This window comes from Convolutriloba macropyga, chromosome 11 (genome assembly GCF_964194025.1).
Source record: "Convolutriloba macropyga chromosome 11, txConMacr16.3, whole genome shotgun sequence".
In the NCBI taxonomy this organism is placed as follows: domain Eukaryota; kingdom Metazoa; phylum Xenacoelomorpha; order Acoela; family Convolutidae; genus Convolutriloba; species Convolutriloba macropyga.
Window position 1 is genome coordinate 42,937,062 of NC_134478.1, and position 21,222 is coordinate 42,958,283.

The 21,222-nt window shown below is 38.1% G+C and overlaps 1 protein-coding gene across 1 annotated transcript in view; it reads right to left on the reverse strand.

The window, feature by feature from the left end:
- Positions 1-20,144, reverse strand: part of LOC142349587 (uncharacterized) — a 42,743-nt gene extending 22,599 nt beyond the window's left edge. Inside the window, exons 1-3 of the mRNA XM_075401248.1 lie at positions 19,975-20,144; positions 19,381-19,559; positions 1,073-1,266 (exon numbers count right to left, since the gene is read on the reverse strand). Coding sequence (XP_075257363.1) covers positions 1,073-1,266; positions 19,381-19,559; positions 19,975-20,099 — 498 coding nt within the window. The 5' untranslated portion in view covers positions 20,100-20,144. The remainder of the gene's footprint in view (positions 1-1,072; positions 1,267-19,380; positions 19,560-19,974) is intronic.
- Positions 20,145-21,222: the final 1,078 nt, after the last annotated feature.

Sequence of the window (21,222 nt, forward strand, 5' to 3'; positions counted from 1 at the left end):
ACGGTCTGAACTTATATATTTAACGAGAGGAGTAGAAAGATGTATATATATATATATATATATATATATATATATATATACTTTTTTGTTATGTCAGGTCTGACTCCAATAGTAACCAGCTAAAAGAGTGAAGGGATAAGACTATCAAAGTAGGGAAAAGAATAAATCTATTTTCAACCAATCACAAACGAGTATTTAAAAACTATTGTTTTCTTTTAAAAAAAATTTTTGATTTAATATTGGGTGTCAATCAATACTGACACCCGATAAATCAGCTCAAGTAATCCTAATGTATGCGAATTAGACCAATTGTTGAGTGAAAAATTTCAAATATTAAAAAACAACAATGATTCACTTTGTATAATTCTCGACTTTTATAGGGTGCCGAGTTTCAACTAGATCTGTTTCGGAGTTTCAAGAGATTGTCTCAGTGGTTTCTAGATCTCCTCTTTTAGCGAACTTAAACAAAGTGGACCGAAAAAGATTATTTTGTGCAATTTTTTACGAAAAAGTCTGAATTTTGAAAATTTTATCGAAATTTTTAGCCGAAGAAACTGCAATCAAACAATTCAGCAACGTTCTTCTGTCTCATACAGTAACAATAACATTCTACTATTAAAAATTTTAACTTGAATAATATTAGCATAATTGTGCCAAATTTTAGCAAAATTTACTGAAAATCTGAATGAAGCTGTCGAGTATTCACAAAGATTTAAACCTCGATAACTCCCTGTAAAAAGCGAAATATGAAAAAATCTTTTCACTACGTATTCTAGGACGTACATGCTTTTAAATGATACCACTCACAACTTTCTACGATGAATATATCGATCGGCCAAAATTGTCTACAGAAAAAAAACTATTTGAGTATATAGTTCCTACCGTGTAATGGGGAGTAAAAATAGAAGTCAAATGTCAAGTTTCTGAAAACTGAAAGAAATCAAAGAGGTGATTCTTCTATGAAGAACGTGAATAAGTTTTCAAACTATAGCTGATTAAGAAGGGAATGCTGTTAAAACTATGTACATTTAATTTGAATGAGGAATAACAAAAAAATCAAGATTAACATCACCTGCGTAAAATGGCCAGTTTTATCGGTCATGTTGCATTTGTTGAAATCTTCAGACTCGCCTCCAAATTTGTAATACTGTGACTCATTGAACCAGCCTACAACAGCCTCTTTCCCATGTTCAAGGATACGGTTAGCTTCGATACCAGTTGTTATAAAAAACGTTGCCAGGTTTTCTCCTCTTCCTGGAGTGCGTGCTGAAAAAGGAAAGACGTTTATGAACGAGAAATATTTTGTCCGCACTTTTATATATACCCTGTTTTCGAAATGTATTTATAAAGCATGAGTGATAATTTCCTCGGATATCACACTAGAGCTTTTGAAATTTTACTTAACTATACTTCAATCAAAGTAACGTGTGTTAGTTGAGCCCTGGGCCGAAGAAAACCTGTCCCACCCCCAATTTTTTTTTTTGACCCCAATGGAAAAAACATGGGTCTTTCCCATTATGGCCCCCCATCAATTTATAGCCCACCCTCCCCCCCCCTCTCCCATTATGGTATAATTACCATGATTGGGGGGGCTTTAGGTCATCTGGCCACTAAGCTGGGGGCGGGGCTATAATGGGAAGGACCCAAAATTATATGTTGTTATATAGCACGTTACTGTGTCAGAAAATAGCACGTGCGCCTGAGGCTCATAAAAGATTTATGCTCACTAAGTTGGGGGGGGGGACAGAATAGATCCGAAAATTGCGGCGAACTTTCCGACTTGTCAACGCTAGTTACCCCTTATTTTACATAATTTTGCGTTTCTCAGCGTAGATTTTACATAATTTTGTGTTGAATTTAGCGTAGATCTGACGTAAATTTGCGTTGGATTAAGCGTAGATCTTACATAATTTGCGTTGAATTTAGAGTTGATCTTACAAAAAAAGGCGTAGACCTCTGCGTATGCGACTTATACCACTGACTTCCTTAATACTCGTCAACTCTCCTACTACCACTGTACAACAGAACCCTAGTTTTCTCAAAACTGCACTCTTTATAAATCTGATTGTAACATCCCGTTGCACACAATTTTTGGCGTTTCTAAGCGTAATTTTGCGGTTTCTAACGCATATTGTAATTAATTTTGCGTTTCTTAGCGTAGTTCTTACAATTATTGGTTCTTTTCAGTTTCTGTCCCCAGCTTAAGCATAATATTTGCAACCTCCAGATGCACATGACATATTTCTACATAATAGGTTATTATGTAATGGCACGTGCTCTGTAATTGGGGGGGACACAAGCGGAAAATATCCGGTAATTCTTTGTCAAGTTCATGTTAGGCGCACCGAAAACTCGTTTTAAGCTCAAGTTTTAATTTAATTACACTCACAAACTGTCTATGAAACCTCGAAACTTTGCTTAATGCAACTAATAAGTACTGAGTGAGTCACATCTGGGACTCAAAAATCAACAACCTTACCCTAACCCCCCCCCCCCACGTACCCAACTACCCCCACTACCTATTGCTAATTCCCCCAACTCGTCCCCCACAAACACACAAGCCCATACCTAGTCCCCCAAAGTTATGTAAAATGAATGCTAAACTAAACGGAAAATTATGCCAGATATACGCTTGGAAACGCGAAATTATGTAAGATCAATGCTTAAAAACGCAAAATTATGTAAGATCGGCGTTGAATGTGTTGAATTTATGTGTGGTCTACGCTAAATTCAACGCAAATTGATGTAAAATCTACGCTAGCCTCAACACAAATTTATTTCAGATCTAAGATAACTTTGAGGCAAAATTATGTTAACATCTACGCTAACTTCAACTCAAGTTTATGTAAGATCTACGCTTTAAAACGCAAAATTAAGTTAGATTAGCGACGAATGCGTTGAATTTATGTAAAATCTACGCTTGAGCTTAGATTTTACATAAGTTCAGCACATTCACCGCGAAGCATACGCAGTTTTGCGTTTTTTAGCGTTGACACCTCTGCACAGGGCTTGCTCAAATGAGGTCTGGGTAACAAGAGATTGATGGTGTAGCAGATCAAAACTGAACTATAAGAAAAAATTGCTGTGAAATAGAAACAGGTGTAACCACGTAAATTAACATAGGGAAAAACATTACGCACTACGTTTTTTTTGGTAATCACATCAAATATTTCATCAAATATTTAGAATTTCGCTGGCAAATTGCTTCCTGAAAAACAAAGGGAAACGTTCAAAAACTGAGCTCAGCGAACTATAGAGGTTAAGATTTTTAACAACGTTATCGTGATCGATGAGCGTTAACATTTCTTCATGTGACAAAACTGAACCATTTTCTGAAAATGGTCGTACCCCTTTGGATTAAATTACAGTCGTGGGGCGCAGCAAACAGGGATACTCAAGACCCCGCAAAAATTTATTCATTTGATTTTTTTGGACCTGACAAGAAGTGTTTCAGACCCAGTCAGCTCGGGTAGAGAAGCCAGTCAACAAAAAGTTGAGATTGGCTTGATCAAATCTAATGCGTTGTAGACAGAGCCATTTTGAGTTCATTGGGTCTAGCCTCTGTGAGCGACCCAATTGTCTGTGAAACCCACCACTCAAATTTGCAATCCCCGTTCTTAATAAACAAAAATAAGGTTCCATCTCCGATCACTCGTCTGGTACCCATAACCGACTGTTAACATCTCCACTCTCTTTATTCGAAGACTAACTTTAGTTAGTCTCTGGGGTCAAAAGACTAATTTAGTATCATGTTAACGCGATACATACCGCCGGTCAAAACCTGAGCATTGTTTAATCAAGGCAAAAAATGTTTCAGCGCCAAAAGTGACAGTTGTCAACAAAAACAGCAGCACTTCACGTGAAAGAAAATAACAATATGTTATGAGGGGGTTAATAAGGAGAAAAGACAGCTAAATTAAAACAAAGGAGGAATCTCGTTTATTTGCGTTCGCGCGGTATATTCCGACCCCGCTCAAAAAAAATGTGACTTTTTTTGTCTACTAAATGAGACAGAGTTAGGAAAAAATAAAAAAAAGTTCTCTCATCGAAATCAATTGGCGTATAAGTGAAATGAAATGTTATAAACTCAAACCGCTAATTGAATTTAAAATGCCCCGTAAAAGGATCGTTTGGTCCACATTAAAAAGCATTTAGCTACAAGGTCAAAAATCAGACAGATGAACAGTGGAAAGTGGTTGCTCACTCATACATTTTTCTTTGCCGCCTGCTTTAACTCTTGAACTGAATCTTTTTAGATCAAAACACCTTCGTGAAAAAAATTTATACTGTTTTTTGTTATTGAATGACCTTGTCGTTTACATATATGACAATGAAGTCCCGCATGTCGATGGACTGCAATGTTAACTTGGAAGCGGACAAAGAGTTGCAGAAATAAATGTATGCCGTGCCCGTGTGAGGAAAGCAAATAACGCTACAAAAATGGCAGTAATTTTTAGAGAAAGAACTTGAGAAGATTACGCCAGGTATGCACACTTGCAACTTTTAATTGCCGACATAAATGAGAGGGTACACGATCAAGAAAGGTATTGCTCCAAAGATTCACTGACCATCGTGAATTCTCCTTTGACAACAGAAAAATGGAAACTGAAAATCTTTTTGACAGCAAAAAAAAACTTTCGCAAAACTTTTTAAATTATGACAGATTGAAGGGAATCGGAAAGCTTATCATGTGCTACTCACCAATTGTTTACTGACTGGTAATTTTATGCCTTCAGTTATTTTAAAATTTGTGCAATTCCAATTATAGGATAAAATTTAGAACACTACTCAAAGCAGAATACGAAAACAACCACTACAGGGCTAGGCCTTCAAATGGTAAATTGATTGATATTAATGAGCGTTTGCCTCCAATTGAATCAATGACCAAAATTGCAGCTGAAGACATTAATTAAGTAACCTCTTCAGAAAAATGTGCAGTGTCAGTCGTCTGTTCTGATACCAGCTAACAGAGCGGCATCAAAAACTTAGTGCCTGTAATTAGCAATAACGATCTGAATCAAATTCAATACGCGGTTGTAAAGAAAAATTTAATGCATAACAATTCGGGCAAGAATAAAACTAATACCCCTATTCCATTCAAGAAGAAATGATTTTAATTTTTGTGTCTAATGAAGGTGTTCAAAATGTTAAATAATTATACCTGTGTTATGTTTTTAAAATTATATTTCACTTGTTGTGATGTTATATTGAATTGGTAAAGTTTACTGTTTTCTAGTTTCAGCAAAGACTTTTATCTGATTATTGAAATGACATAAATAAATTTCAGTCGTTTGTTTTGTTACAGAATTACTGACAGCCTACAAACTTTTCAAAAAGTAGCGCAGTACAAATATAAATATAAATTGACAATTTTTTCGTCTTTACCTGAAACTCTTTTCACAAACCTTTCTTCTTGTTCTTTCACATATTCCCATCTTTTAAACGCTCTTCCTTGCTGCAAATTTTTGAGCCATTAGTAAAAACTGTAAGTTTTGATAAGGTTTTCATTGCACAAAACTGTCACTCAGAACTTTACATGGAGCAACTTTTTGAAATGCACCACAAACAGTTTTTGATTGTTCCAAAAAAAATTTGTTTGCTCAATGCGATCGTTCTCAGCCAGTAAACTATAAAATGAAAGGAAAATAGAACATGTCTTTTAAAACCGTAATTTTGTCGAAAGTGTGGAGTTTGCAACATGCGATTGTCTGCACAAAGCAATTTGCGCATCTGATTTAATGTTAAAATTGAAAACTGAGGAAGACGAAAGGAAGGTGGGGGGAGACAGAGGAGGGGAGGGGCGAAGGTAGGGGGAGTTGGAGGGGAGATAAGGGAGAGGGTAAGAAGGGTAGAGAGTTTTCCATGGTTTAATTGCTTTTAAATGCCGATTTGAACGGTTTGCCTAATGCGATTCTCCGCATTTAGCCAATACCTCCACAACAAATAAAGACCAGGTGTCATTATCTCTGATTAGACTTAGGTTGAACATACGATTGTCCGGTCTTTGCAATTTGGACACATTAAAATTATTTAACAGAATTGAATAACATACGTGGTTCACTAGATGCTATTATCCCCAAAGAGTAAACGTATCCATATTGATCTATTAGTGGTTAACATATTTGTTCGCGTGTTTCTAGGGGGCACTGGCCAAGAATATTGTAACGAAAAACGAAAATCAATTTATGATAAAACATGGAGTCATAAGACAGAGTAAAATGTTACAGCAAGTGGTATGAAAACTTTTAAGGAAAGATTTATTAATGCTTCAAAATATTCGGTCGCAAGGCGCTAAGTACGATGAACTTATGATGGAGGTCGAAAACATATTCTACTAATCTCTTTTTCTTGTGATGATTAAATTTTGGTTAAAAGCAAAATTCACCTTATCGAATTTTGTCAAAATACGTATAGAAAAATTTAACCTTTAGTCGTCAGAGAGGCAAAGTGGGATGTGTAGCAAATATGTGTCGTCAGAATACCAAAATGCATACAGCTAAAAAAGACCAATCTACCTGAACTACAAAGTTGAATGAAAACTTAATATTTGCATGTTCATAACACTCATTTTTAAAGCTCATAAATTGAGAGATGTAAATTTTCAAGATGAATTGACAACTCAAGTCATAGAAATCGCAGACCATAATAATGCAAACCACGTAAATTGTGAAGATTTCAATCATAATTTCAATTAAAAAAGTCTGCAATAACAACAGAACTAATTAAAACATTCTCGAACCTGGTCTTCAACCTAAACGCAACACCAAATGAAAGAACGTGGAATACAATATCACCAAAAACCACTATTGGGCCAGTTTTGCAGATTTTAATCGCAAACAAAATGTAATTACCACTTACCATAACAGATCACTGTATTATCATAGAACAAACAAACACCTCAACAATGATACAGCCTCGAGAAAGAAAAAATATAATGGGAAAAACTGATCAAAGCTAAAACAGCACAAAATGCGAGAACATTTGAATTGTATTCCAACATTTAAATTAGGAGAGGAATCCAATCATTGAAACAATGCCAAACACATGAAGCCCTCCTTAAAGTTGAAAAGGTTTTGACTTTTGCTGAGGAAGTTGTGATACCTCCTAAACAGCTCTCAAACAAACCAATTCAGAGATGCTGAATAAACAACGATCTGAAAAGTTTTTGTATGAAAAGGCCAACAATGTTTTCAGGCCTATCGCAAAACGAAAACAGAAATAAATAGAAAAAATTTTCTAAATCAAAATGGGTCACAAAGAGCTTGGTCCAGAAAACTAGACACTTTTTTGAAATTCTTTTAACAAGTGTAACGATCCAAAGAATAACTGTTTTAAAAATTTTAACAAAAAAATGGAACCCAAGGCAACAACCTCCGATAAGTCCAATCTATTGACCACCACTCAGATAAACTCTTATTTCTCACGAAGTGGACCAAAGCTTGCCGCAAAAACAGCTTGTCATGAAAATTTAGAATACATGAAAGAAATAAACAAGACAATATACACAATATATCTGCAATCAATTACAGATATTGACTATCAAATTGAAATCAAAAACTTAAAAATAAACTCAGCACTGATCACATGGGTTTTTTCCAACAATCTCCTTAAAATAGCTGCGCCAGCCATTTCCTCATCTCTTTCTGATAACTTTTACAAAACATTAGACAATGGAGTCTATCCAGAATGTCTGAAAATTGTAAAAGTTTTTCTATACAAAAAAAGGGGTCACCTATCCAATCCGAAAAGGTCATCCGTAATTACCGACCAATAACACCTATACCAGTATTTGAAATAAGTTTCAAAAAAACTCATGCATTCATGTTTGAAGTCTTTTCTAATTGAAAACGATTTATTGTCAAAAAACAACTCGTCTTTATAAGTAAACGATCAAAAATCGATGCGTTATTTTGAGGTAGTTGAATGCATTGATGACCTGAGATCTGAAAACCGGTTGCTCACTTTACTTAAGTAGATCTATCAAAAACATTTGATACTGTAGTCATAGATTTTTTATCAGCTGGGTTGAGATCTATGTACTACGAGAAAAAATCATCAAATATCTTAACATTATATTTGAGTAACCGTAAACAATTTGAAGACTTTAATGGCAAAACACCGAGCAATCTAGGCGTTACCTGCGGGGTACCACAAGATTCTGCTTGTGGACCACTTATATTTCTTATTTATACCAACGAATCGTCAAGTGTATGTAATTATGTTGATCTTTTACTTTATGCTGATGATACCACAATTGTTGGTGAACTAAAAACAAGTTATGATGCTCTGACATTATTGGATTTATGGATGTCTCAGAACAAGTTTTGAATAAATCAGTGCAAAACTATGGTTATCACGTTTGGGTTTTTAAAAAAACCTTCTAAATTTAATTGTAATGAGGTCAGACTAGAACAATTTGGTTATAGAAAATTGCTTGGCATTCGGTTAGATAAAAAACTGAATTATTTAGAACAACTACTATTCACAAAAAAATCAAGTTCAATAAGTTAACCTCTCGAATCTTTTAGTTGAGCGCTACTTTTTGACAATCTTGCATAGAGTCTGAAAACAATCTTCAAGCCTAATTGAAGTACGTGATGTAGAGGTTACAACATACTCAAACGAAATTTAAAAAATTTTCAAACGAAAAATAAAGTATACAAATTACTTCACTACAAAGCCAATGTGGCCTCTCATTTACATACTTAAATACTAAAACCACCAAACAAATAACAAAAAGGGTCAAAGAGAAAAATCCACTAAAATTTTATGAGACCAAATATTGTAATATCAAACATAAAATTAGGGCTTTAAGCGTTTTTTGTCTATCTAGCATCGAACACACGAAAAACTTTCTTGAGCTTTGAAACAACGATTTCAGGACTGAAGAAGCTAAAAAAAATCTACATAACTAAATTAATTGATCTAGCCTGAAAAAATCGATACAATTTGTGCCCTGAGATTTATTAAATAGTTTTTAAAATTTAGAGAAAATTTCTATTGCTTCGATTGATTGCATCTTTTGAATTATGTTTTTGACTCCACGTTGAAAAATTTTAAACCTCAATTACAGGCGCCTGAAGTTATGTCGGTTGTGTAGCCCATATGTTGCTATCCTTGCCCTAGACAAAATTCCAGGAATCCCAATGTGTGCTCAGAAAGTCCGCTGGTTCAAGCCACAGCTTTGGGATGTCTGATGGGTTGAGGCCTCGTGTGCCGCGTTCAGCAAGATAATCATTCCTTCGTCTCTAATTGTCTGGGTTGGATTTATCGTGAATTTTGTTCAATCTGTCGGCATTGTACATCTTCTGTCTCTGCTTGGATTGGATCCATCCAATGCAGTGGTCTTTCTATCCAAAAGTACTTTGATTTTATCGTCGTTCCTAATTTAATTCTCAGAACCCAGCTAGCTCTGCTCCAACTGCTGCCGACTCAATTTCCAGTTTTGGAACGCTCAGCTGCTTGATTGTTGCCACTTTCCTTTTGCTGAACACATATCGGGATGTGGAAGATCAATCGGTGTTGGTTGCCCTCACATGCACAATGGCCGCATATGCACTCATTGAGGCTCCAGTGAATGTGTGATGTTGATGGGTCCCTTTGGTGTTGGGAACCAAACATCTATGAATAATTTGGATTGAAGTCATCTGTTGAACTCTTCCATCCACTCTTGCAGCTCTTTTTTGTAGCATTCTGACACTGGTTGGTCCCAGTTTATTCCCTCATTAATTTTTTTTTGGAGAATGCACCTAAATTTGATGGTAAAAGGTGAAACTAGTCCAATTGACTCTAACATTATTAGCACATTACTTGAGTCAGCTGTTAACCTGCGTAGAGAAGCTTTGGTTTTGCGGACTTCAACTTCTCACTCCTTGGGTGCCACATCTGATCAAGGATTATCTGGGTTTCATTTCTGCCTTGTCTTCTTCGTGTAGGTTTTCTAATGTTGGTTGTTTGTTGCTTAGAATCCTCTTGTCTGTACAATTTTGGTCTCTTCTGAACTTCTGCGGGCCTCCTCCTCAGAAAAATTGGTCTGCAAGAAATCATTCAATTAGAAATGCTGCATGATTGATGGCTACGCCTCTGGGTGCTCTTCTTTGTGGTCATTCGCACACTTCTGCAGAACAAAGATCGTACTAAAAGGTAAACATTTGGCTCCAAAAAAGCGTCGATTGTATTTGAAGATTTTCTCATTGTCATCCTCTGTCAACAGCCTTGTTTGTGTGGTTGGATGCCGATCTGCATGAACATTGCATCGATGTCTGCTTTGACTGCTAGAGTGCTGACTGAAACGGAAAAGAAGGCTGGTTGCAAAGTAGATCCGGATTTGTCCCCAATTCACCATTGAGCGACATTCCTTTGGGTTTTGAAGCGTCATTTGTGACTCTGTGAATTCTCTCTGGCCTCTGTTTGTTGAAAACTGGGTGATGAAGAAGGTACCAACAGAGTGTCTGCAACTGGGTTCTGCAATTGTGATGTAGCTTTTTTCAATTCTTTTTTGATTGTTTCCCCGTAGCAGTCTCTCACATTTGTGTCCCTCTTCAACCTCTATTGCACAGACTGCTACTGAACTTTGGCCATGAAGTAGTTGTTAGTGAGTGTCAGGCTTTACTTCCATGGACAACCAGCCTGGTATCTGTCATCAATATGTTTTATAGTGTCAGTGATGATGGACACAGCCTCTTTATCATCGGAGCGTTGCCCACTATAAGAAATCCAATGTTTGAAATTCTTTGACTCAGTTGTCCGAAATAGCAAGAAAAGATCTTCATATGGATCATCTTGCAGCCTCTTGATGTGATTGAAAAGTGCTATGTTCCTGTTCTTTGATTAGCCGACGTCCTTTTGTTTGTATCTCTGAGGAATGGGCCCTGCCAGTGTCCAACCAAGCAGAGTAATGCCTCCGTATGAATTACCAACGGGTGCAAATGTGAACTCTCTCAAAACTGTTGCTGTGAATGCATCAGTTCTAATCAGTATTTTTACCGGTTGTCCCTGATTGTTGGAAAACTATGTTCCAGATGTGAAAATGGCATCTGTAGACCTAATTCAATATTCCCATTTGAAGTCTTAGCATTCAAAAACTTCTCCATTGCTGTTGCAGACAAAGGGATTATAATCAGAGGACAACTGCTGTACACAGCTCTTATGCCGTTCATGGCACCTGCTATTTTCTTTGAGTTATCACCATGGAGTGAAGACAGAAAACGTAGACAGCCCAGGCCTTGTGGTTGGATGCAAATCTGCATATACATTCCCTCGATGTCTGCTTTGAATGCTACTGAGTGCTGTCTGAGGCGGAGAAGACGGCCATGCAGGTTGCAAAGTAGATCAGATCAGGCCTTGTCAGCAATGCATTATCTAGTGAGAATTTTTTATACTTTGAAGCGGCTTTTGTGATTGTGCGGATATTTTCCTGGCTTCTGTTTTTCCAAAATTTGGGTGATGAAGAAGGTACCAATCAGAGTGTCTGCAACTGGGGTCTGCCAAAGTGACTTAGTTTTTATCCAAATAATTTTTGATTGTTTCCCCGCAGTGGTCTCTCAAAATTGTTTCCATCTTCAAACTCTGTTGCAGAGCGTGCTATTAAACTTTGGTCATGAAGTAGTTGTTAAGGAGTGTTATTTTTGTCTTCCATGCAAGTCCAATCAGGTATCTGTCACCAATGTACTTTGTGGTATCACTGAGGATAGACAGCCTCTTTCTCATCGAAGCGTTGTCCACTGAAAGAGCACTGATTGAAATCCACTGGGTCAATTGTCCGAAAAAGCAGGAAAAGATCTTCATCTGGATCGTTTTTTTACTTTTGATGTGATCGATTAGTCTTATGTTTGTGTTGATTGATTGGCGGACCCTCTTCTGGGTGTATGTTAGCACCGTATGGTTTGCCAATGGGTCCAATTGTGAAATGTTGCTGTGAATAAATCTGCTCCAACCAGTATTCCTACCGGTTGTCCCTGATTGTTTGGAATCCTATGTGCCGGAGGAAAGAATGGTCTCTGCAGATCTCATTCAACTTTTCAATTTGAAATCTTGGCATTCAAAACTCCAAAATTCCATTGCTGTTGCAGACAAAGGGATTCTGATCAAGGACAACTGTTGTACGAAGATCGAGACATCTGCTGTTTCAACTGAGAGTTCACCATGGAGTGAAAATATTTGAAGAGCTATGTGTTTGGTTTTTTGAACTCGAATGAGATTGGCAACCTTCTGTGTTATTTGAAGGCTGTCACTTCCAAGTCCAGCAGTGCGTAGGTTTCATTGCATATATCTTTGTTGAGAAGTTTTACTGGTATCGCATGCAACTGTGTTTGCGGTCTGTTCAAGAAAATTACTGTTGATAGTTGCAGGTGTAGCATTGTTGCGGAGTAGTTGCTTGCTGTTGGGCTACAGTGAGCTCATTGTTGTCTGCTGTTATTGTTGTTATTCGTGTTCATCGGCTAAAAGTGAAAACCATTTTTAGTCCAGTTGCCCCTGATTGAAGTGCTGCTGTTAGATCCACCTTGTTTGTCCTGGTTTCCATTGTGTTGGTTGCTGCTTGAACTCGTTTGCTGCCTTTGGTTTTCATTATTAAAGTTAGCCTGGTTTATTCCCTCAGTGGTCTCTCAAAATTGTTTCCATCTTCAAACTCTGTTGCAGAGCGTGCTATTAAACTTTGGCCATGAAGTAGTTGTTAAGGAGTGTTATTTTTGTCTTCCATGCAAGTCCAATCGGGTATCTGTCACCAATGTACTTTGTGGTATCACTGAGGATAGACAGCCTCTTTCTCATCGAAGCGTTGTCCACTGAAAGAGCACTGATTGAAATCCACTGGGTCAATTGTCCGAAAAAGCAGGAAAAGGTCTTCATCTGGATCGTTTTTTTACTTTTGACGTGATCGATTAGTCTTATGTTTGTGTTGATTGATTGGCGGACCCTCTTCTGGGTGTATGTTAGCACCGTATGGTTTGCCAATGGGTCCAATTGTGAAATGTTGCTGTGAATAAATCTGCTCCAACCAGTATTCCTACCGGTTGTCCCTGATTGTTTGGAATCCTATGTGCCGGAGGAAAGAATGGTCTCTGCAGATCTCATTCAACTTTTCAATTTGAAATCTTGGCATTCAAAACTCCAAAATTCCATTGCTGTTGCAGACAAAGGGATTCTGATCAAGGACAACTGTTGTACGAAGATCGAGACATCTGCTGTTTCAACTGAGAGTTCACCATGGAGTGAAAATATTTGAAGAGCTATGTGTTTGGTTTTTTGAACTCGAATGAGATTGGCAACCTTGTGTGTTATTTGAAGGCTGTCACTTCCAAGTCCAGCAGTGCGTAGGTTTCATTGCATATATCTTTGTTGAGAAGTTTTACTGGTATCGCATGCAACTGTGTTTGCGGTCTGTTCAAGAAAATTACTGTTGATAGTTGCAGGTGTAGCATTGTTGCGGAGTAGTTGCTTGCTGTTGGGCTACAGTGAGCTCATTGTTGTCTGCTGTTATTGTTGTTATTCGTGTTCATCGGCTAAAAGTGAAAACCATTTTTAGTCCAGTTGCCCCTGATTGAAGTGCTGCTGTTAGATCCACCTTGTTTGTCCTGGTTTCCATTGTGTTGGTTGCTGCTTGAACTCGTTTGCTGCCTTTGGTTTTCATTATTAAAGTTAGCCTGGTTTATTCCCTCAGTGGTCTCTCAAAATTGTTTCCATCTTCAAACTCTGTTGCAGAGCGTGCTATTAAACTTTGGTCATGAAGTAGTTGTTAAGGAGTGTTATTTTTGTCTTCCATGCAAGTCCAATCAGGTATCTGTCACCAATGTACTTTGTGGTATCACTGAGGATAGACAGCCTCTTTCTCATCGAAGCGTTGTCCACTGAAAGAGCACTGATTGAAATCCACTGGGTCAATTGTCCGAAAAAGCAGGAAAAGATCTTCATCTGGATCGTTTTTTTACTTTTGATGTGATCGATTAGTCTTATGTTTGTGTTGATTGATTGGCGGACCCTCTTCTGGGTGTATGTTAGCACCGTATGGTTTGCCAATGGGTCCAATTGTGAAATGTTGCTGTGAATAAATCTGCTCCAACCAGTATTCCTACCGGTTGTCCCTGATTGTTTGGAATCCTATGTGCCGGAGGAAAGAATGGTCTCTGCAGATCTCATTCAACTTTTCAATTTGAAATCTTGGCATTCAAAACTCCAAAATTCCATTGCTGTTGCAGACAAAGGGATTCTGATTAAGGACAACTGTTGTACGAAGATCGAGACATCTGCTGTTTCAACTGAGAGTTCACCATGGAGTGAAAATATTTGAAGAGCTATGTGTTTGGTTTTTTGAACTCGAATGAGATTGGCAACCTTGTGTGTTATTTGAAGGCTGTCACTTCCAAGTCCAGCAGTGCGTAGGTTTCATTGCATATATCTTTGTTGAGAAGTTTTACTGGTATCGCATGCAACTGTGTTTGCGGTCTGTTCAAGAAAATTACTGTTGATAGTTGCAGGTGTAGCATTGTTGCGGAGTAGTTGCTTGCTGTTGGGCTACAGTGAGCTCATTGTTGTCTGCTGTTATTGTTGTTATTCGTGTTCATCGGCTAAAAGTGAAAACCATTTTTAGTCCAGTTGCCCCTGATTGAAGTGCTGCTGTTAGATCCACCTTGTTTGTCCTGGTTTCCATTGTGTTGGTTGCTGCTTGAACTCGTTTGCTGCCTTTGGTTTTCATTATTAAATTTAGCCTGGTTTATTCCCTCAGTGGTCTCTCAAAATTGTTTCCATCTTCAAACTCTGTTGCAGAGCGTGCTATTAAACTTTGGTCATGAAGTAGTTGTTAAGGAGTGTTATTTTTGTCTTCCATGCAAGTCCAATCAGGTATCTGTCACCAATGTACTTTGTGGTATCACTGAGGATAGACAGCCTCTTTCTCATCGAAGCGTTGTCCACTGAAAGAGCACTGATTGAAATCCACTGGGTCAATTGTCCGAAAAAGCAGGAAAAGATCTTCATCTGGATCGTTTTTTTACTTTTGATGTGATCGATTAGTCTTATGTTTGTGTTGATTGATTGGCGGACCCTCTTCTGGGTGTATGTTAGCACCGTATGGTTTGCCAATGGGTCCAATTGTGAAATGTTGCTGTGAATAAATCTGCTCCAACCAGTATTCCTACCGGTTGTCCCTGATTGTTTGGAATCCTATGTGCCGGAGGAAAGAATGGTCTCTGCAGATCTCATTCAACTTTTCAATTTGAAATCTTGGCATTCAAAACTCCAAAATTCCATTGCTGTTGCAGACAAAGGGATTCTGATCAAGGACAACTGTTGTACGAAGATCGAGACATCTGCTGTTTCAACTGAGAGTTCACCATGGAGTGAAAATATTTGAAGAGCTATGTGTTTGGTTTTTTGAACGAACTCGAATGAGATTGGCAACCTTCTGTGTTATTTGAAGGCTGTCACTTCCAAGTCCAGCAGTGCGTAGGTTTCATTGCATATATCTTTGTTGAGAAGTTTTACTGGTATCGCATGCAACTGTGTTTGCGGTCTGTTCAAGAAAATTACTGTTGATAGTTGCAGGTGTAGCATTGTTGCGGAGTAGTTGCTTGCTGTTGGGCTACAGTGAGCTCATTTTTGTCTGCTGTTATTGTTGTTATTCGTGTTCATCGGCTAAAATTGAAAACCGTTTTTAGTCCAGTTGCCCCTGATTGAAGTGCTGCTGTTAGATCCACCTTGTTTGTCCTGGTTTCCATTGTGTTGGTTGCTGCTTGAACTCGTTTGCTGCCTTCGGTTTTCATTATTAAAGTTAGCCTGGTTTTGATTTGTTTGTTTTGTTAAGATATTGTTTTGTGAGATTTGATTCAAGTTCCATTTGGTTTCGCACATAGTTGCTTCTGCCTTGCATCTGTCCTATTGAGTGGTGCGAAAATCATTTCACCTGTCCACGAGGCACCTTGTTTTTGATCGGCACAGACCCTTTTCGTGAGCTCTTACACAGACAGGGCAGAAATTGAACCTCCTCGCACAACCCCGTTGTTCATACATCGCTTTTTCCCACTATTCGGGACATCGGCCAATGTTGTGGTTTTGTGAGCAGAATTGACAATACACATCCGTTAGTCCATTTCTAGAAGAATTGTTCGCTCTGGTTCTCTGGATTCGTTGTGGTGAGATGTCCTCTCACGCTTATGCGTATGAGTCAATCCATTCAGCGAAGTGGGTAAGGTTATGCTGCAGCAAGGCTTGGCTTCTTGTGGGTTGATTCCATCTGATTATCATGGTTGCTTTCAATGTGTCGCTGGCCAGAGACTTCAGATCAGCTTCGAAGTTGTTAATCAGGAATGTTTGTACCAGCATCCTCAAGAAAGAGAGAAGCTCACAAAAGTGATTGGTTCGTCTAATCTGGGTTCAGGCAACTTCTTCGTCTGATCCAGGTACTCAGCAACCATATGCTGTGGTTGGCCAATTTCTTGGGTCAGTTCAACGATGGCTGGATAGTAGTAGTCCCCCTTGTAGGAGCATCCACTTGGTTGGCAGAGACCCTTTTCGTGAGCTCCTACACAGACATGGCAGAAATTGAACCTCCTCGCCTAACCCTGTTGGTAATAAATCGCTTTTTCCCACTATTCGGGACATCGGCCAATGTTGTGGTTTTGTGAGCAGAATTGACAATACACATCCGTTAGTCCATTTCTAGAAGAATTGTTCGCTCTGGTTCTCTGGATTCGTTGGGGTGAGATGTCCTCTCACGCTTATGCGTATGAGTCAATCCATTCAGCGAAGTGGGTAAGGTTATGCTGCAGCAAGGCTTGGCTTCTTGTGGGTTGATTCCATCTGATTATCATGGTTGCGTTCAATGTGTTGCTGGCCAGAGACTTCAGATCAGCTTCGAAGTTGTTAATCAGGAATGTTTGCACCAGCCTCCTCAAGAAAGAGTGAAGCTCACAAAAGTGTTTGGTTCTTCTAATCTGGGTTTAGGCAAATTCTTCATATGATCCAGGAATTCAGCAACCATATGCCGTGTTTTGCCAAGTTTCCGGGTCAGTTCAACGATGGCTTCATGGTAGTTGTCCCCATTGTCGGAGTATTCACTTATGCAATCTCTTGCTTTATGTGTTACAGAGTTTTGGAGGTAGGTCATGTTTTGGGCAAATAAGAGCCCATTCTTGTTGTGAATGGTTGCTTTGAAGAAACCAAACCACTGGTACCCTTTCAAAGAATCACTTGTCAAATTATCAATTGATATCTTATGCACACTCAGTGTGTTCTGGACCATCGGTGCTTGGTTTTGCATCCAGTCTGTTAGAAGATGCAGCAAACTTGGGAGGCCATTATATATGTTGTTGTTATAGCCGTTGTTATAGTGTCCATCAAGTCTGGTACAATTGTTCAGTGGTTGTTCATTGTTTTGTGGAGTGTACCTGTGGCTAAGGGTCGGTCCAGCTTGGCCATTGTTGTGAAAAGAACCTGGTTGTTGGAATTGCCCTGCTCTCTCATCTTCACTCTCAAGTCTGCACTGTCCTCGAACATGGATCTTTTCTCTCGATCGACTTGAATTTTGCCCGCCATTATCTGTTTTTAGTGCCTCTGAGTGAAATCCCTTGAGTGAGTCCACGTTCTTTCCTCTCTCTATATATATATATATCTCTCTCTCTCTCTCTCTCTCTCTTTAATGTTCCGATTGGGTTGAGGTCAATCAGGGTCTTCTGAGTGGGACGAGACAGCTTTTTTAGTTTCCTGATTGTTGCTGCTTGCAAACTGATGCTTCAGTGCTCTATTCCGTAAAGGGTATTGTTTTCTCAGTGGAGTAGGAGAAGCCATGATGGTTGTGTTAAAAGCAGATTCAGTGTCACTTGCATCCGTTCTGTTTGGTTTTGCTCTTTGTTTTTATTTCAGCATGACTGCCTTTTTCTTGGCAGTTTCATTAGTAACTATTGTCAACTTTCACTCGTTAGCTGTAGCTTGATGATTCCACTGCAACTTATATCTATGAGCTCTTTCTGTGACCCCAAGAGTTCCAAAGATTTACGTTTTTTGTAGTATGCTTACAACTTCGTTACTATTGCTTTGTTCTTCAAAGATGCCTTTTGCTGTGTTCCATTTTATCACCTTCAACTGAAAATGTTGCTTGGGGCTGTTCTTTGCTGATGACGATGTATCGGACTTATTCGGCATGTTGACTGGTTTTGAAGACGGTCTTGATTTACAAAGTTTATACTGCACTGTTACTGCGCTATAATTCCTCGTATCAGCCCTGTTCTTGATTTTTTTATGTTAAACATTTTGGTTTAAATGAGGCCGTTGGGTATGTGCTTAACTAATGTTTTTGTTTAACAATTTACTGCTGTTTTTGTGGTATTATCACTAATTGGTGGTGTTTGATACAGATGTGATGCTTCAATAATCAGAAATTAAACCTTTTCACTAATCAATGAATTTCGTACAAACTTAAATAAATTTGATGTTTGTCCGGTTGCCTAATTGTATTTCGAGCGCGACAGAAAGAGCCCTAATCTGTGGTGGCTAACTTTTGATTAATGTGTGTGTCTAATGACACTGATGGGGGGATAAATTCACGTTCCTTTAAACCTTAATGTAGCAAGGGTAAACCAGGCCTTTCAACTTATCCTTGGTCAGTACGTGTGTTAGTAGTGACGTAATTTTCACCTGGAGTAGGACCTACTCCTTTCAAAAATTATGCGGAAATAAAAATAAATTTATTAATCTCTAGACGCCTTCTGAAGTTCAGCCTTCGAAATGAGACATTCAAAACTGCAAATAAGGCCAGTCCATCTGTCCCAAGCAAGCATCCTACTTACGAGAACTTTCATCTCAGTCTCACTTGTATGGGCAAATTAAAAATCAGTTGGATCTTTTGTGATTGTGATGTTTTGATTAAAAATTTGTGAAGTTTTCAGAAACAGAGCTTAAAACATGCTAAAGTGTCAAATGTCTAAGTTTCCCTATATAAAATCAAAAATTCCCCAACCTGAGTCGAGCAAGGTTTAAGGTTCCCTTTGACCCTAGGATACGTCAAAATTCTTTATGCTCTTCGGCCTAACTCTTGCATACCAAGATGACTTTTCAATAATATTTATTTTTCTAAAAGTCGCAACCACGGTAGCAAATCAAGCTCCCTATATACCTTATAATTCGCGCCATTGGCACACAAATTATGGTCAAAAACGGGAAATCCCCTACTATAAATCATATTGGAAGTGAATGTCAGCCATTCTGACTTCTTCAATTAAATCAACAAATATAAAGAGCTTCAATGGAAATAGGTTATGGGAATGGAAATCAGGAAATGAAAGGTTTTTTGGATGACAGAAACGTATGTGGGGGGGGGGGGGGTGTAGGGGAGGAAAATGTGAGTGTGTGTGGGGGGAGAGAAAGTATAAAGAAACTTGTTTCCTTTACAGTGCATCAAGTCACATCGTTTGTCCTTATTCAAAACAGCAGCCCACTCAGCAGCAGACTTAGCTAAATTGCTGCTCCATGAAACCAGATCCAGATTAGCTGCTTCCCTGTACCAGTTGTGGAAGCATAGCATCACAATGGAGAACGGATCATCTTCCCCAAGTTCCTGCCCAGCTTTGCTAAAACAGATGTTGCAAAATTGCCCTAAGTTGAGGCCTTCGTTCTTAAAAATTGCTAATCAAAGGCGCCATCAAAATACCATCAAAACGCACGCTTATTGTAGTGGGGTGCACTCAAAAACCCTCTTAGTTTGACGTCGTTTGAGCGAAGTAATATCTGGTCACAAAATCATTTGAACAAGCTGAAGTCAGATCAAACATCACAGCGATTTTAAGTCTGGTCTTAAACAATTTGAGTAATTCAAAATGTTTGATCAAAATTCTGGTATCACTTGCTTTTGGATTTTGTAGTTTGCAGATCCAATAGGTTCAATTGTAACTTGAAATTTAATGAATAGCTCAATCTGAGAGATGAATTATTTATAACTTTCTGTTGTACCACAATTCTTTGATCATATTTAGAATTGATTTTTACCTTGTGTAGCTTCCTGCGTTGTCAAACGCCTTTTGGCATGTTTCACTGCTGTACTTCAGTTCACCTTGAACTTTGAAGACAACAAATATTCCCAGAAAAACAAAATGCGGAATGAAAATCAACATGTTAATTTTGTAAAAATTAACCAAAAATTTTTGTTTTAGAGAAATCTCAACTATTTGGTATTATGTTACAGAGACGAATCAATTTCAAGTCTTCAGTTAGGATTTTTTTTAGGGAAAGCATGACTTGAACCCGGTCAAAAAGATGTAAGTCAAATGATGCTCCACTTCTATAGGTTTTCACAATTCCAATTTGGACTCTTTCCATGCAATTATAGGATATTTTGAGGAAAATGAAGTAGAATTTTACACAAAGTTTACCACATTCACCAAGCCTTGAATCGAATAGCGTTAAAAAGTAAAGTCAAGATCATCTACGTTGACCATCTGATGTTCTGTATTTTCTAGCTAAAAACTGGGTTTTCGAACACAAAATCCAATTTCGACTATTTCCATACAACCACTGGATGCTACGAGAAAAAGTAGGTTTTATAAAAACTTTTCACGTTAAGCGAGCGATCAGAACACGTGAAAGAGTATGAACGTGAAAGCATCTGCGTTGACCATCTGACGTTCTGTATTTTCTAGCTAAAAAATTGGGTTTTCGAACACAAAATCCAATTTCGACTATTTCCATACAACAACTGGATGTTACGAGAAAAAGAAGGTTTTATAAAAACTTTTCACGTTAAGCGAGCGATCAGAACACGTGAAAGAGTATAAACGCTCCGGCAGATAAGAAATCAAAATTTAGCGCTCACTTTGTTTATATACTTTACCATTTTTATGCTCAAAACAGAAAGCCCCCAAACTATTTGATAGCAATTGGTCAATCTGATTAGTTCCAATGGGTTTTTTTGGAGTCTTTAAAACAAATTTGGGCAATTACTTTAGAAAAATTTGGCAATTGCGAATTTTTAATCAGTTTGCAGGCTTTAAAATGCTCTCATTTGAATGTCGGCATAACGGGCATTTTTGAGTGTTTGGCTGAATTTGAAAAGCTGTTTTTTTTCAAAAGAACAAAATTTACAAGTTATACAAGTGTAGCCTAGAAGTTTAAAAATATCTAACTTTGAAAGCAGCAGCTAGATAAACACAATATCAATCAATTAAAATTAATTAATTCCCCAGAAAATCAGATTTTCTCAAATTGTTCGAAAAAGTTGTAAACTGAAGACATAAGAAA